This window comes from Amblyraja radiata, chromosome 4, assembly GCF_010909765.2.
Source record: "Amblyraja radiata isolate CabotCenter1 chromosome 4, sAmbRad1.1.pri, whole genome shotgun sequence".
NCBI classification, from domain to species: domain Eukaryota; kingdom Metazoa; phylum Chordata; class Chondrichthyes; order Rajiformes; family Rajidae; genus Amblyraja; species Amblyraja radiata.
Window position 1 is genome coordinate 110,868,067 of NC_045959.1, and position 17,570 is coordinate 110,885,636.

Sequence of the window (17,570 nt, forward strand, 5' to 3'; positions counted from 1 at the left end):
TATACCAAGGCAGATTTTATATTAAAAGCTATATTGGATTCTGTCACAAAATATAAACATTAAAACAATATTATAAGTTGACATTTCATAATGCAGTTTTCTATTTCTTTGTCCAGGAATGGTGTTTATAATATCACCTGTCTCTTTAATGTTGGTGTAATCTAATGCGTTATCATTTCTTTTTTAGGTTTACATATTTAAGATTGACATAGATAAGCTCTCAACAATTTCAACTATTCCTGGAAAAGAGGTCAGTTTTGTAGATGGTTGATTTTTTCTCATGTCCATTTCATTTCCCATCAACATTAATGTAGAGAAGACACACAACTGTTTTGTCATTAACACCTGTCAGACTTTCCTGGAAATGCTGGTGTTCAGGACACAAAGAGATAGTTGTCAGTCTGGTGCATCAATGCATCTACTTATTAGATTGCTCACCAGTCTACCTCAGTGAGGATTCACCAAGTTTCTGATCTTGTTGGTCCTCATAAAAACAACAGAATAAGATCAGACTTAAATGTGCAAATTTCAGGTGAAACGCGTTAAAAGAATGAAATATTTGTCTTCATATAAAAGCTTATATGTTGTTGGAACATCTCAATACACAGTGTTGACCTGGCCCTTTAATGTCTATGCAAATTTTTATTTTAAATACATTTATCTGCCTTGCTTTAATATCCTCTAATGCCTGAACTCAACAAAAGTCCATCAACACTTGTTTCAGATTTCTACTCTTAGCATGAAGATATGTTGCTGACAAAACATACGCACGGCTTAGCTGTTATTTAAGGTTATGCTCCCTTGTCCTAGATTCTCCCAGCTGAGGAAATGCTTCTCCTTACCTACAATTTAATCATCTTCAATTAGATCATCCTTTCATCTTCCATTCACAAGGGAATAAAAAGCCACTTTCCTATTTTAACTCTTTCAACCCAGTTAGAAGTCTCAATGACTGTATAATTGTGCATTTGTCCAGCAGCCCTCTTTGTGAGTGGCTTGAATATTAATATAACTATCACTGTGAAAATGGCAGCAGCAGATCATGTACTTGTGATCTTCTGCAAAGCTGATGCCAACTTAATACTCCTGTTCAGATGTTTATGTTCCATGGTCCCAATGCTTGCTGGTCTCAAATTCACTGTGTCACATCAATAATGTGTTGTTGTAAGCAGACATCCAGTGACTGTATCATGCACAAGGTGGAGCTGAATCAAATCTCACACTCATACAATGTTATCAGGTTTTAGTCACTGCACTATGTAAAAGAACGTGTAGACCAGAATATGTCAAGTCAAGAGAGTTCATGTCATGTGTTACAGATAGGACAATGAAATTCTTGCTTGCTGCAGCACAACAGAATAAATATAGTACAGTGTGTCCATATACCATAGAATATATATATATATATATATATATATATATATACACATAAATAAACAGATAAAGTGCAAAAGGCTGTTATCGTTCAGAGTTTGTTTGAAGTTGTATTTAATAGCCTGATGATAGACCGCACAGGTGTTTGAAACACGCCCGGGTATAGCATCAGGTCCAGGGGCTTTCCGAGGGTTCACCCCTCTGAAGGATCTTCTGACGCCGGCCTCTGTGACTGTGACCGAAATACCATCACGGCGAATGGGGGCTCTGGAAGGCACATCAGTGTTCTCCCTATCAAAGCGTGCGTAAAACACAGTGAGCTCGTCAGGGAGTGATGCTTCGCTGACATTTGAACTGCCTCCTTGTAGGAAGTGATTGCATTCAAGCCGCGCCACAGTTGCCGAACATCTGCTCCATCTTCCAGCTTGGAGCAGGTCCCTTTTGGCCTTTTTGATGGCCTTACCAAGATCGTATCTGGGCTTCTTGTAGACCTCTGTCAGGGACAGTATAAAAATAAAAGAGAAGAAGTACAACATAGCAAAGATGAGCGGGAAGCCAGAGGTAACGTTTAAAGAGCAACAGAAGATAACTAAAAAGGCGGTACGGGGAGAAAATATGAGGTACGAAGGTAAGCTAGCCAAGAATATAAAGGAGGATAGTAAAAGCTTCTTCAGGTATTTGAAGAGGAAAAAATTAGTTAAGACCAAAGTTGGAGTCTTGAAGACTGAAAAAGAAGACTTTATTATGGGGAACAAGGAAATGGCAGATGAGTTGAACAGGTACTTTGGATCTGTCTTCACTAAGGAGGACACAAACAATCTTCCTGATATACTAGTGACCAGAGGATCTGGGGTGACAGAGGAACTGAAGGAAATCCACATGAGGCAGGAAATGGTGTTGGGTAGACTGATGGGATTGAAGGCTGATTAATCCCCAGGGCCTGATGGTCATCCCAGGGTACTTAAGGAAGTGGCTCTAGAAATGATGGATGTCTTGATGATCATTTTCTAATGTTGTACAGGTTCAGGATCAGTTCCTGTGGATTGGAGGGTAGCTAATGTGATCCCACTTTATAAGAAAGACGGGAGAGAGAAAACAGGGAATTATAAACCAGTTAGCCTGACGTCGGTGGTGGGAAAGATGCTGGAGTCAATCATAAAAGATGAAATAGCGGCACATTGGATAGCAGTAACAGGTCCGAGTCAGCATGGATTTACAAAGGGGAAATCATGCTTGACTAATCTTCTGGAATTTTTTGAGGATGTAACTAAGAAAACGGACAAGGGAGAGCCAGTGGATGTAGTGTACCTGGACTTTCAGAAAGCATTTGATAAGGTCCCACATCGGTGATTAGTGGGCCAAATTTGGGCACATGGTATTGGGGGTAGAGTGCTGACATGGATAGAAAATTGGTTGTCAGACAGGAAACAAAGAGTAGGGATTAACGGGTCCCTTTCAGAATGGCAGGCAGTGACTAGTGGGGTACCGCAAGGCTCGGTGCTGGGACCGCAGCTATTTTCAATATACATCAATGATTTAGATGAAGGGATTCAAAGTAACATTAGCAAATTTGCAGATGACACAAAGCTGGGTGGCAGTGTGAACTGTGAGGAGGATGCTATGAGAATGCAGGGTGACTTGGACAGGTTGGGTGAGTGGGCAGATGCATGGCAGATGCAGTTTAATGCGGATAAATGTGAGGTTATCCACTTTGGTAGCAAAAACAGGAAGGCAGATTATTATCTAAATGGTGTCAAGTTGAGAAAAGGGGAGGTCCAACTGGATCTGGGGGTCCTTGGTCAATGAAAGTAAGCATGCAGGTACAGCAGGCAGTGAAGAAAACGAATGGCATATTGGCCTTTATAACAAGAGGAGTCGAGTATAGGAGCAAAGAGGTCATTCTGCAGTTGTACAGGGTCCTAGTGAGACCACAGCTGGAGTATTGTGTGCACTTTTGGTCTCCAATTTTGAGGAAGGACATTGAATTGAATTGAATTGAATTGAATGCCTTTATTGTCATTCAGACCTTACGGTCTGAACAAAATTTCGTGCCTGCAGTCATACATACAATCATACAATAATAACAACAATAAACACAAATTAACACCACTACAGTGAGTCCTCCAAGCACCTCACTGTGGTGGAGGCAAAAATCTTATGGCTGCAGTCTCTTCCCTCCTCTTCTCCCTCTGCGCTGAGGCGATTCTTCCTATTGAGGGAGTGCAGCGTAGGCTTACAAGGTTAATTCCCGGGATGGCGGGACTGTCATATGATGAGAGAATGGAGCGGCTGGGCTTGTACACTCTGGAATTTAGAAGGATGTTTGTATTGAAACATATAAGATTATTAAGGGTTTGGACACGCTTAAGGGATAGGAAACATGTTCCTGATTTTGGGGGAGTCCAGAACCAGGGGCCACAGTTTAAGAATAAGGGGTAAGCCATTTAGAACGGAGGTGAGTAAATACTTTTTCATACAGAGAGTTGTGAGTCTGTGGAATTTTCTGCCTCAGAGGGCGGTGGAGGCTGATTCTCTGGATACTTTCAAGAGAGAGCTGGATAGGGCTCTTAAAAATTGCGGAGTCAGGGGATATGAGAAGAAGGCAGGAACGGGGTACTGATTATAGACAATAGACAATAGGTGCAGGAGTAAGCCATTTGGTCCTTTGAGCCAGCACCGCCATTCAATGTGATCATGGCTGATCATCCCCAATCAGTACCCCGTTCCTGCCTTCTCCCCATATCCCCTGACTCCTATCACCAATGCATCCACTGATTTCTAGAGCCACTTCCTTAAGTACCCTGGGATGCAGACCATCAGGCCCTGGGGATTTATCAGCCTTCAGTCCCATCAGTCTATCCAACACCATTTCATGGTAATGTGGATTTCCTTCAGTTCCTGTGTCACCCCAGATCCTCTGGCCACTACTATATCATGAAGATTGTTTGTGTCCTCCTTAGTGAAGACAGATCCAAAGTACCTATTCAACTCATCTGCCATTTCCTTGTTACCCATAATAAATTCACCTTTTTCGGTCTTCAAGGGTCCAACTTTGGTCTTAACTAATTTTTTCCTCTTCACGTACCTAAAGAAGCTTTTACTATCCTCCTTTATATTCTTGGCTAGCTTACCTTTCGTACCTCATCTTTTCTCGCCGTATTATCTTTTTAGTTAGCTTCTGTTGTTCTTTAAACATTACCCAATCCTCTGGCTTCCCGCTCATCTTTGCTACGTTGTACTTCTCTTTTATTTTTATACTGTCCCTGACGTCCCTTGTCAGCCATGGTCGCCCCTTTCTCCTCTTGGAATTTTTCTTCCTCCTAGGAATGAACTGATCCTGCACCTTCTGTATTATTCCAAGAAACACCTGCCATTTTTGTTCCACTGTCATCTCTGCCAGTGTATCTTTCCAGTCAACTTTGGCCAGCTCCTCGCTCATGGCCCCATAGTCCCTTTTATTCAACTGCAACACTGACACCTCCGATCTACTCTTCTCCCTCTCCAATTGTAGATTATACCTGACCATGTTATGGTCACTGCCTCCTAATGGCTCATTAACCTCGAGGTCCTTTATCAAATCTGGTTCATTACATAACACTAAATCCGGTTCATTACATAACACCTTCTAGTTGGTAGGCACCATTACAAGCTGTTCAAAGAATCCATTGCAAAGTCTCTTTCTTGGGGTCCAGTACCAACCTGATTTTCCCAGTCTACCTGCATGTTGAAATCTCCCATAACAACCATAGCATTACTTTTGCTACTTGCCAATTTTAACTCCTGATTCAACTTGCACCCTATGTGCAGGCTACTGTTTGTGGGCCTGTGGAAACATTGTCTCCCAGGACAGTTCCCAAGAGGGCGTACCTGTTTTCATTAGGCACAGCCACCTGGGTCTTCTGCACTCCACGATTTCCACCCTTTCTCTCCGTCACACACCTTGGTTCTTCCCGTAACCTCAGCGTGACAACCTCACTGTAGGTCCTGTCCAGGAAACTCGTTTTTCCGGATAGCCCTGAGGTCATCCAGCTGCTTCTCCAGTGCCCCAACACGGTCCTTTAGGAGCTGAAGCTGGACGCACTTGCCACAGTTGTAGCAGCCAGAGGCTCCATCTGTGTCCCTGGGCCCCCATATTCTGCAAGCCTCACACTGTCTCATCTGCCCCAACATGTGTTCACCGCGTTCTGTCCTCTCGCACTTTATGTGTAGCCTCCTCTCCTCAGCCTCCTCGCCGAAGACTCTCGAGCCAAAGACTCACACTTTACTCTTAAGGCACTTCCACAACAAGGCTGCTCCCTAAGAGCCGTCTTGCTTATATTGACTGATAAATTGCCTAATTTACAATTCCACAGTTTTAAACTGTTTTCCCCCTCTGACTCACTTCTAACTCTCCTCCCACTCGGGCTAGAGCCAATCAGTGCTTTCTCCTGTTTCTCTTTGTTGCTGTTGCTTCAAAATCCACGGGAGCTCGATTGTGGATGATCAGCCATGATCACATTGAATGGCTGGCTCAAGGGTCTGAATGGCCTACTCCTGCACCTATGGTCTATTGAGTGACAAAGTGTGTCTAAAGAAGAGAAAGTGATGTTGATGGAGGGAGAAGAGGTTTGAAATAGGAGTGAAATATAAAGCAAGAGGTCGGGATATAGGTGGACAGGGATGGGAGAAATGGGCATGGGATGGTGGGAGAATGTCAGGAAGGTGGGGGGGGGGGGGGGGGGAGAGAGAGAGAAGAAAAATAATGGGGTTGGGGGTTACCCAAAATTGGAGAATTCACTTTTCATACAATTGGGTTGTTAGCATATATAAGTGGAACATATAGTGCGTTTCGTGTAGTTTGCCTGTGGCCCCACTCAGGAATGGAAGAGGCCCAGGATGGATAGGACCGTATAGGAATGGGAGATGGAATTCAAATGGTTAGCAACTGGGAGATCCAGCAGGGCTAGGTCACAGAGTTCAAGTGTTCGGTCAAACAGTTAACGAGTAGACAGATCACAGAAGAACCACAGGGTTGTTGTAGAAGGAGATGGGTGACAAGATTAGATGGGTTGAATTTGTTAGATGTATCCAAGACGATTTCCTTAAACAGCATGTGGATCGCCCAACTGAAGGAGGGAACATACTGGAGCCTATATTGGGAATCTATGCTTGGAGTTGGAGGATGTGCGATCAGGTGCTGAATAAGTAGTTTGCATCTGCATACACCAAGGTGGAATTGATAGAATTTAATGCAGAGAAAGGCGAGGTGTTGCAATTTGGAACGTCCAACGTGGGCAGGACTGACACAGTGGATGATGGGGCTCAGGGGAATGTTCTAGGAGTTCAGGTACATAGTTCTTTGAAAGTGGCGTCACAGGTAGATAGGGTGGTCAAAAAAGATTTAGTCAGTTTGGCCGTCATCTGTCAGAGTATTGAGTGTAGTTGTGGGGTCATGTTGCAATTATATAAGATGTTGGTGAGGACACATTTAGATTATTGTGCTCAGTATTGGGCACCATGTTATAGGAAAGATGTTATCCAGCTGGAAAGGGTGCAGAAGATTTATGAGGATGTTGCCAGGACTCAAGGGCCTGAGCTATCGGGAGCAGTTGAGCAGATTAGGACTCTATTCTTTGGAGCGCTGGAGGATGAGAGGTGATCTTATAGAAGTGTACAAAATCGTGAGAGGAATAGATCAGGTAAACACTCAGAGTCTCTTGCCCAGAGTAGGGAAATTGAGAACCAGAGGAGTTGTAGGTTAGCATAGGCTAGCAATGTTACAAAATTTTGAGATTTAAAAAATCAAGTCTGTAATTTATCCCATCAGATAAAGCATAAAAAGAAGTTTAATTTGACACCTAATTCACTTTCATATCTCAAGTATTTAAAAAGTTATGGCCATTTTCATACTCGGAAATTAGCATCTTGTTCCCTATTGATTTTCTATGGACATAACAAAAAAGCTGTGATCGTGTGCAGTCAAAAGCCCATAACCTTCTTAAAAATTAAGAGAACTGAATGAAATTTTCAGTTATCGTAGATTGAACCATTCTGAAACAAATATAAAATAATCTTACTTGGATGACCTGAAATTAAAGCATATAATTAGATAGTTACCCAAGTGTAGCTAATTTCAAACTTCAATTACTAGATCTAAACATCTATCCATTTCTTAATAAATGATTAACATTTTTAAATAGCCTAAGTGTCCAAATAATATTCATAAATAATTCACAATAAAACATGATTTTAAAATCTCATTTACATTAATTTATGGGCCAAATGGAAGGAATTTAGTGTTCAATTGCTGTAAATTAAAGTCCATTTTAAATCAGCTTTCTAGTGGGTTCCTGTGAACGCGCTGGTTTAGAACGTTCACATTGCGGTAGATTTGTGCCCTCAAATGCCCAGAAAAATACTGCGGGATATAATGGGCCCAAAATGCGCTACTCGCAATATTACACTTTGTATAAAGGGATCTTAAGAAGCCCTTTTTAATGTAAAAATAAGCAGCCTACCTTCAGTTGTTTGCTCTATGAGACCCTGACAGCTGCCGGTGGTCGCGGGTTTAGAGATTGATTTTTAAACTATTATAACTATTATACAAGGCCTTTAAAATTAATAATAGCTTTTGCGACGGGGTCTTCCAGCGATTTTTCGTTAATAATTATCTAGGCTGAACATCTTCGATTTGAACAGCCTAGAGAAAATCGCGTTTTAAACCCGCCCCCCTCTAAACGGCGCCAAAATCGCGCACACAGGCTGGGACAGATTTTCAGCGACGCTTCAGGTAGGCTTTGCAACATACCTACATAGGCTTAAGGTGAGGCGGGGAAAGATTTAATAGGAGCCTGACGGGTAACTTTTTTACACAAATGGTGGTCGGTATATAGAACGAGCTAAAGGGCCTGTCCCACTTGGTAATTTTTTCGGTGACTGCTGGCATCATTGACTGACGTATCAGGTCTCCGAAAACATTTGTGGCGTGATGCGGCGGTGACACGGCGTAATGACGTATGACGTGTTTTTTCAAGTGTCGCAACATTTTTTTTTTGCCGCTGAATTTTCAAATGTTCATAATCTTTTGGCGACACTGATATGACGCCGGCAGTCGCCAAAAAAATCGCCAAGTGGGACAGGCCCTTAACAGAGGAGGTAGTTGAGGCAGGTACTATCGCAATGTTTAAGATACATTTAGACTGGTACATGGATAAGACAAGTTTAAAGGTATATATGGACCAAATGCAGGCAGGTGGGACTGGTGTAGATGGGACATGTTGGCCAGTGCGGGCAAGTTGGGCTGAAGGGTCCGTTTCCATGTTGACTCCATGACTTGATGGTAAATGTAGATGGGTCGGTGAGTAAGTTTGCTGTTATCGCCAAACTTAGTGGAGTTGTGGACTGTGCTGTCAGAAGATACAGCGAGATATGGATCAGATGCAGAAATGGGTGGACAAATGGCAGATGGAGATTAACCTGAGCAAGGGTAAGGTCTTGCATTTGGAGAGGTTGAATCTAAGGAGAGAGTGCACAGTTATTCGCAAGACAGCATTGATGTGCAGAGAGATCTTGGAGTCCAAGTTTATAACTCACTAAAAGTGGCAGCACAGGTGGATAGAATGGTAAAGAATATGTATGGTATGCTTGCCTTCATTGGCATTGAATATAAGCATCATGATGTCATGATGCAGCTCAATAGGACTTTGGTTAGGCCGCATTTGAAGTATTGTGTGCAGTTCTGCTTCCCCATTACAGTAAAGATGTGGAGGCTTTGGAAAGTGCTGAGGTTTACCAGATTGTCTGAAGAAGGATCTTGACCAGAAACGTCACCTATTCCTATTCTCCAGAGATGCTGCCTGACCGGCTGAGTTACTCCAGCATTTTGTGTCTATGTTACCAGATTGCTGCCTGGATTAGAGGTTTTCGGCCACAGGGAGAGTTTGGATTGTTTTCTCAGAAACATTGGAGCTTGAGGGGAGATGATAGAAGCATGTAATATAATGAGATCATTGACAGGGGATGACAGTCAGAATCTTTTTACCATGCTGGAAATATCCAACTCTCGCGGGCATAGCTTTAAGGTGAGAGGGGGAAAGTTTAATGGAGATGTGAAGGGCAAGTTCTTTTACACAGAAAGTGGTGGGTCTTGGTGGTGGTATTGGAGGCCGATACGATATTAGCATTTTAAAAGCTTTTAGATAGGCACATGAAAGTTCAGGGAATAGAATAGAAGGTTCATGTACAGGCAGATGAGATCAGTTTTACTAGGCATTATGTTCAACACAAACATTGATGGATGAAGGGCCCATTCCTGTGCAATTCTGTTCTATGTTCCGTGTAGTAAGTCTTTGTTTTGTCTCACCAACATAAAGGAGGCCACAACAATGGCACTGATGAGGTGCATATAAATCTGTTTCATCGGATGGACCTCTGTGGTCCCTGGATGGACCTCTGTGGTCCCTGGATGGATATGAGGGAGGAAGTGTAGGGGCAGGTGTTAGATCCCCTGTGGTTGCTGAAAAAAAGTATCTAGGGAGGGGACATGTTGGGTGGGAAAGGTCAGAATGACCCAAGGAGTTATGAACGGCACGGTTGCGCAGCAGTAAGGTTGTCACCTGGCCAGAGACCCAGGTTCGATCCTGACTACGGGTGCTTGTCTGTATGGAGTTTGTACAATCTCCCTGTGACCTGTGTGGGTTTTCTCCGGGAGCTCCAGTCTCCTCCCACTCTCCCAAGATTTACAGGTTTGTATCCCCACAGCCATCAGGCTGTTAAACACGACATCAAACAAACTCTGAACTATACAGCCTATTGCAATTTATCTATTTATTTATGTGCATATATATGGTCTATGGTATATAGACACACTGGAACTGTTCTGTATTATACTTACAATATTCTGTTGTGCTGCAGCAAAGCAAGAATGTCATTGTCCTATCTGGGACACATGACAATAAAACTCTCTTGACTCTTGACTTGTAGGTTAATTGGCTTCATAAAATTGTCATTTGTCTCTAGTGTGTGTAGGATAGTGTTAGTGTGCAGGGATCGCTGGTTGGCGTGAACTCGGTGGGCCGATGGACCTGTTTGCGCGCTGTATCTCTAAACTAAACGGAATGGTTGCCTATTCCTTGCCTTTCACCCATTAATTTTAACATTAGTTTTTAGTTTCATGTTCGTTCTGAAAAGCATCACTCACCACATGTATTCTGCGCGATTGTTCAATCATTAATTTTAAATGCATACCCAGTTTGTATTTCCTGTTTCATCAGAATACTTTGAGTATTGTAAAATATTGCAGGAGCTTTTTAAAAAAAGATAATTTATTTTGTTAAATGATTGATTTTTCTACACTGAGTTTTTCATTGATATTCAGCACAGATCCTCAATACCTGTGCTGAATATTATTTATGAAAACATCAAGTATGACTGGGATAATTAGGATACAACTGGCTACTAAGTACCACAGGTTGTATTTATCAGTATGAAGATGCCATATTTTGATATTCTTTGTTCTAGGTGGGTTCCTACTTTGGCTCATCACTGTGCACGGTTGATTTGAACTCTGATGGATACTCAGATCTTCTAGTTGGAGCCCCCATGTTCACACAGATAAGAGATGAGGGACAAGTAACTGTTTTCATCAACAGAGGCAATGTAAGTCTAATATTTGTGATCAATATTCTTGCAATCTTGAAGTATTTTGCTAGTAAAAGATCTATTGGGAGACATTTCATTTGATTTCGATAAGTTCAGACAAGTGTTTGTCAAATGGGATGCAGGACCCAATAACAAGGAGGCATGTTCAGACAATAAGATTCCCAAGGGTGTATCCTTATGTGAGATTTGTTTGGATAAAAGAATGTGGAATGCAGATTATTTGATTGAAAACAGTAAACCATATTCAAACACATCCTGTCCAAGCAGTGTTTCACAACAGCAGCAACAACATTTGTGGTTCAGTGTAATATGCTGTCATATAGTCAACAATTCATTTATTTGGGATAATATGCACAAGCTTTGAGATGTAGCAATGTGGCATGTAATTATTTTTCCTAATTATGCTTTTTTTTGAATGCATTGAAATTTGCTGGCAAAGCCGATATGTAATGCAGCTTCCTAATTGTTTGTGAAGAAGGCAATGGTGATCCACCATCTTGAATCGCAGCTATCCTCGTGAATGTACTTCTGCACTGCTGTGGGGAATGGGAAGGAGGGGTGGTGGTGGATTGCCAGAATTTTAACACAGTGATAATGAATGACCCACCGTCTATGTGTTAGTAAGGATGGTGTTTATTGACAGCTTTCTCTCGCACGTCCTTGCATTGCCCTCCTTGATGCAGTTGTGGTTTTGAGATGTGGTCTCGGTGTGGACTGTAATGCATTTTGTAGATTGTATGCACTGCAACCGTTGTGCATCATTCGAGTAGGAAATGAATGTTCAGGATAATGTTGGACTACCAATCAAGTGAGTTGCAAGGTGCTAGATAGTGTCCAGATCTTTGGAACCACACTCAAGTGGACAGCATTTCATCACATTTTTGATGAGTGCCTTGCAGATGACAAAATGGCTTTGTGGTATCAGAAAGTGATCCATTTGCTGCAGGATAGCCAGACTCAGAACTGCTCTTGTGGGTATGGTAATTGTGCACAATGTCCAATCGAGTTGCTGGTCATTGGGGCGGATGGTGGGTGGGGGAGAGGTTGCTCACTGTTGAGGGTGCAATTGACTGTCAAAGCTAGGTGGTACTGCTATGAACTTCTGTGACACAAATACTGATGACTGAAAGTAGACTGTAACTTGCCTACTTGGATTTGTCTTGCTTTTATGAATATATGTACCTGGGCAGTTTTCCACATTGCTGGATAGATGCCAGAAGTATGACCATACTGGAACACCTTAGCTCAAGGCATAGTTCGCTCTGGGTAGTTTTATACATTCAGTGATAAAATCCGCCTATATTTTTGTGAAAATTCATCTGGAATCTTCCAGTCATAGAGCATGTGATTTCTGAATGGAGTGGAACAAAGACATTATATGGTCAGAATATACATTTATCTCAACATGACCTTCTTCCCTTTGTAGGCAGCACTGGAAGAACAACAGCTTTTGAATGGAGATGGCATTTATAATGCTCACTTTGGTCAGTGTATTGGATCTCTTGGCGATATTGATGACGATGGATTTCCAGGTGGGTACTTCGATATTTATAGACCATAAGCACTCAAGCTTACAAAAATATTGATTTTGTCAGATTTTTTTTCTCTTTATTCACTAACTTCCTGCTATTCTGATTTTAAAATAATAATTCTCAATGCATTGGTAATACAACTATTGGGCTGCAGGAAAAACAAATAAATATATTTATTAAGTAACATTATTTGCTTTAATGTTTTGCATCAGTGTTTTCCAATGGGATTTTAATAGGATGGAACATGACTCTTTTCAAATGTCCAACTCATAAAAAAGATTGTATAACAGAAACTAAACTAAATTATACAAAGAATGTAGAACAGCGCAGCACAGGAGCGTGCCCTTTTGCCCACAATGTCCGTGCCAAACACGATGCCAAGACCAACTCCTATCTGCCTGCAGATAATCCTTATCGCTCCATTCCCTGCATATCTATGTGACATCCAAAAGCCTCTTAAATCCCAGTATTGTATCTTCCTCTGCCACCATCCAGACACTTGCCACCCTCTGCGTAAAAAAAAAGAAAGCTTGCCCCGCACATTTCTTTTAAACTTTGTCCCTCTTGCCTTAAAACTATGCCTTCCAATATTTGATATTTCCATCCTGGGGGAAATGTTCTGACTGCCTATCTATGCCTCTCATCATTTTATATACTTCTATCAGGGCTCCCCTCAATCTCCAGTGAAAACAATCCAAGTCTGTCCAACCTCTCTCTATGGCTAACACCCCTCATCCAAGCATCATTCTGGTAAACCTCCTCTGCACCCTTTCCGAAACCACCACCTCCTTCTTGTATAGAGGTGACCAGAACTGCATCCAATAAGCCAAATGCAGCCTAACCAAAGCCCTATAAAGTTGCAAACAAACCATTTATCTTTCACTGTCATGAGATCATCTCTGTGTCACCTTTCTCTTACAGATCTTTCCACTGGCTAACTTCCCTCTGCACTCTCAGTCCTCGTGAAGAGTCTTGACTCTAAATATTCTCCATCCCTTTTCCTCCATAGATCCTGCTTGACCTTCTCTCAGCAGTTTACTTTTCACTGTTTTCTCTCAGCCTGCAAATCTTGTCCTTTTCAGGAGCATATGAATTATTTTTTGAAAGTTACTGTTAAATCTTCTGCCATCACTGTTCCTGACAATACATTCCAGATCTTAATTATACAGAGCATAAAAATATGTTTATTCCTTTCTGGTTTTTGTTGCCAATAGCTTCAAATCTGTGTATTCTAGTTGCCAACTCCCGCTGCAGTGGAAATTGTTTATTTTTGGTTAATCTTTCAAAACCGTTCTTCATTTTGAATAGTAATTAGTTGCTATTAGGGATAGTCAGACAGGCTTTGTATGTGGGAGATCGTGTCTTACAATCTTATTGAGGTTTTAGAAGAAATAACCAAAAAAGTTGAAGAGGACAAAGCCATAGACATTGTCTATATGGACTTCAGAAAGGCATTTGATAAGATTTCTCACGGAATGCTCTTCTGGAAGATTAAATTGCATGGGATCCAGGGAGAGCTTGCTGACTATATAGAGTAATGGCTTCATGGAAGGAAGCAGAGGGTGATGGTGGAAGGTTGTTTTTCAGACTGAGTCCTGTGATTAGTGGTGTCCTTTTGTGTATTAACCAGCATCTGCAGTTCTTTGCTTCTACAAATGATATGTTTACTGGCCTATAGTTCCCAGGCTTTTCCTTGCAGCCCTTCTTAAATAGAGGCACAACATAAGCCATCCTCCAGTCTTCCGCCATCTCGCCTGTGCCTAATGATGATTCATATCTCTCTGCCAGGGCACCTGCAATTTATTTTCTTGCTTCCCACTGTGTCATCCAATATATCAGATCAGGCCCCGGAAACGTATCAATCTTTATATGCCTTCAGGATGTCCAGCATTAGCGTACTATCCAAGGAGGGTTACAAGAAGGTGGCCACAGTCTCTGCAGTTTCAATCCTACTTCCCTCTGCAATCTGGGACTTTGCTGGAATGGTTCTTTACTTTCTCCTCACCTTCCAAGTTGGACTTCCAAGACCATTTTTATTCCAGTCCCATGTCCCCACCCCCACATAATTTTGACATCACCGTCATTATCCATTTTTAAAAACATAAATGCTAAGAATCATTGAGCACCTCAATCGTGCATCTTGTTTCTGTTTAGAATGTTTTATAGCCCCATCATTTATTTAATTAAGGTTTACTTTTTATGATTGTAAAATGCTGTCAATCATTTGAAACAAATCAAGAACATACTGAAATAAGCAGGACGGGCAGCAGCTGTATAAAGAGAAATTGAGTCATTGGCGGTGGCGCAGCGGTAGAGTTGTTGTCTTGCAGCGATTGCAGCCCTTGCAGCGCCGATTCGATCCCGACTACGGGTTTCCGTCTGTACGGAGTTTGTACGTTCTCCCCGTGACCGCGTGGGTTTTCTCCGAGATCTTCGGTTTCCTCCCACACTCCAATGACGTACAGATTTGTAGGTTAATTGGCTTGGTGTACGTGTAAATTGTCCCTAGTGAGTGTAGGATAGTGTTAATGTGCGGGGATTGCTGGTTGGTGCGGACTCGGTGGGCCAAAGGCCCTGTTTCCACGCTGTATCTCTCAACTAAACTAAACTAAACTAAGTAGTGTCATAGGGTTGGGCAGCACAGAAACGGGCCCTTTGGCCCAACTTGTTCATGCCAACTGTGATGCCTGCCTATGCGAATGCCTTGTGCCCACATTAAACCCGTATCCCTCTATCCATTTCCTATCTAAATACCCGACCAAAATGCCATTTAAAGATCGTAATTGTATTTGTCTCTAGCATTTCCCTTGGCATCTTATTCAATATAACTGTCGCCCGCTATATGAAAAATGTTGTCCCGCATATCGCCTTTAAATTTCTCCCCTTTCACTTTAAACCTATGGGCTCTAGTTCTAGCCACCCCCATGCTAGGAACAAGACTAACTCACTACCCTATCTGTGCCCCTCACAATCTTGTAGACTTCTATGTGGTCATCCCTCAGCCTCCGACGTTTATGTGAGACTAAAACCAGCCGATCCAACCTCTCCTTATCGGTGAAACCTACCATTCCAGGCAAAATCCTTGTGAATCTTTTCTGCACATTCTAATCGTACCACATTCTAGCACGTGGCAATAGAAACTGCGCAGAATACTCCAAACGCAGCAAGAATAATGTTTTATATCTCTGCACACGATATTGTAAATATTCTACGGAATGTCTCAGCTTATGAAGATAGGGCACATTGGTAGAGTTGCTGCCTCACTGCGTCAGAGACCCAGGTTCGATCCTGACTATGGGCGCTGTCTGTACGTTCTCCCTGCGACCATATGGGTTTTTTCCGGGTGCTCTGGTTTCCTCCCACACTCCAAAGACGCACAGGTCTTTGGCTTTGGTAAAATTGTAATTTGTCCCTAGTCTCTAGGATAGTGTTAGTGTATGGTGCGATCGCTGGTCCATGTAGACTCAGTGGGCCGAAGGACCTGTTTCTGTGATGTATCTCTATTAAGTGAAAGCAAGAATGTCTCAACCTATACAGGCAGGAATGCCATCCTCACTGTCCTATCCACCTGCATCCCCATTTTCAGGGAACTATGAACATGTACCCAAGATGTAGTTAGGGGTTAGGTTAGGTAAGGGGGAGGTGCGGCGAGACCTGGGCATTCTTGTACACCGGTCACTGAAAGTTGGCAAGCAGGTACAGCAGGCAGTGAAGAAAGCTAATGGAATGTTGGCCTTCATAACAAGAGGATTTCAGTATAGGAGTAAAGAGGTTCTTCTGCAGTTGTATAGGGCTCTGGTAAGACCACATCTGGAGCATTGTGTACAGTTTTGGTCTCCTAATTTGAGGAAGGACTTCCTTGTGATTGAAGCAGTGCAGCGTAGGTTCACGAGATTGTTCCCTGGGATGGCGGGACTGTCATATGAGGAAAGATTGAAAAGACTAGGCTTGTATTCACTGGAGTTTAGAAGGATGAGGGGGATCTTATAGACACATATAAAATTATAAAAGGACTGGACAAGCTAGATGCAGGAAAAATGTTCCCAATGTTGGGCGAGTCCAGAACCAGGGGCCACAGTCTTAGAATAAAGGGGAGGTCATTTAAGACTGAGGTGAGAAAAAACATTTTCACCCAGAGAGTTGTGAATTTATGGAATTCCCTGCCACAGAGGGCAGTGGAGGCCAAGTCACTGGATGGATTTAAGAGAGAGTTAGATAGAGCTCTAGGGGCTAGTGGAGTCAAGGGATATGGGGAGAAGGCAGGCACGGGTTATTGATAGGGGACGATCAGCCATGATCACAATTAATGGCGGTGCTGGCTCGAAGGGTCGAATGGCCTCCTCCTGCACCTAGTTTCTATGTTTCTATGTTTCTATGTTTCTATGTATGTACATCAACGCTCCTGAGGTCCCCGTCATTTACTGTGTATATCCTGTTAGTGTTTGACATTGCAAAATGCATCACCTCACACTTGTCTGGATTAAATTACATCCATCAAACTTGTCAACCAATCTATGTTCCTCTGTATCCTTCAACAACCTTCTTTGCTAATTTTGACTTGTTAATCAATGTTTGTATTTTTGCACCCAAATCATAAGGCAATCTACAATGTTCCCACTATCAATCCCTGCTCTACACGATTAGTTACCAATTTCCAGTTAGAAAAATATCTCTTGACCACTATCCTCTGCCTTTTATTGCCCAACCAGTTTTAGATCTAGTTTGCCATGGATGCCATGTATACGAACCTTCTGGGCCGAACTGTGGAACAAAGTGTGGGACTTTGCCAAAAGCCTTACGTGAAAAAAAATCCCAATCTATGTTGAATCCTCTTAATCAGTCCCTGTCTTTCAAAGTGAGCATAAACTGTGTCCTTTTGAATTCAGTAACTTCACTACTACTGATGTAAAGGGCCTGTCCCACTTGGGCAACCTAATCCGCTATTTTCTGGCGAATTTGCCCCTCGACTCATACTCGCAGCATGGTCGACACGAGGTCGTAGGAGGTCTTCGTAACTCTCCCTCA

The 17,570-nt window shown here is 42.4% G+C and overlaps 1 protein-coding gene across 1 annotated transcript in view; it reads left to right on the top strand.

Moving 5' to 3' along the window:
* The window catches only part of itga9 (integrin subunit alpha 9), a 377,946-nt gene that overhangs the window by 66,231 nt on the left and 294,145 nt on the right, over positions 1–17,570 (top strand). The window contains exons 8-10 of the mRNA XM_033020414.1: positions 188–250; positions 10,873–11,010; positions 12,440–12,545. Of these exons, the coding sequence (XP_032876305.1) occupies positions 188–250; positions 10,873–11,010; positions 12,440–12,545 (307 nt within the window). The remainder of the gene's footprint in view (positions 1–187; positions 251–10,872; positions 11,011–12,439; positions 12,546–17,570) is intronic.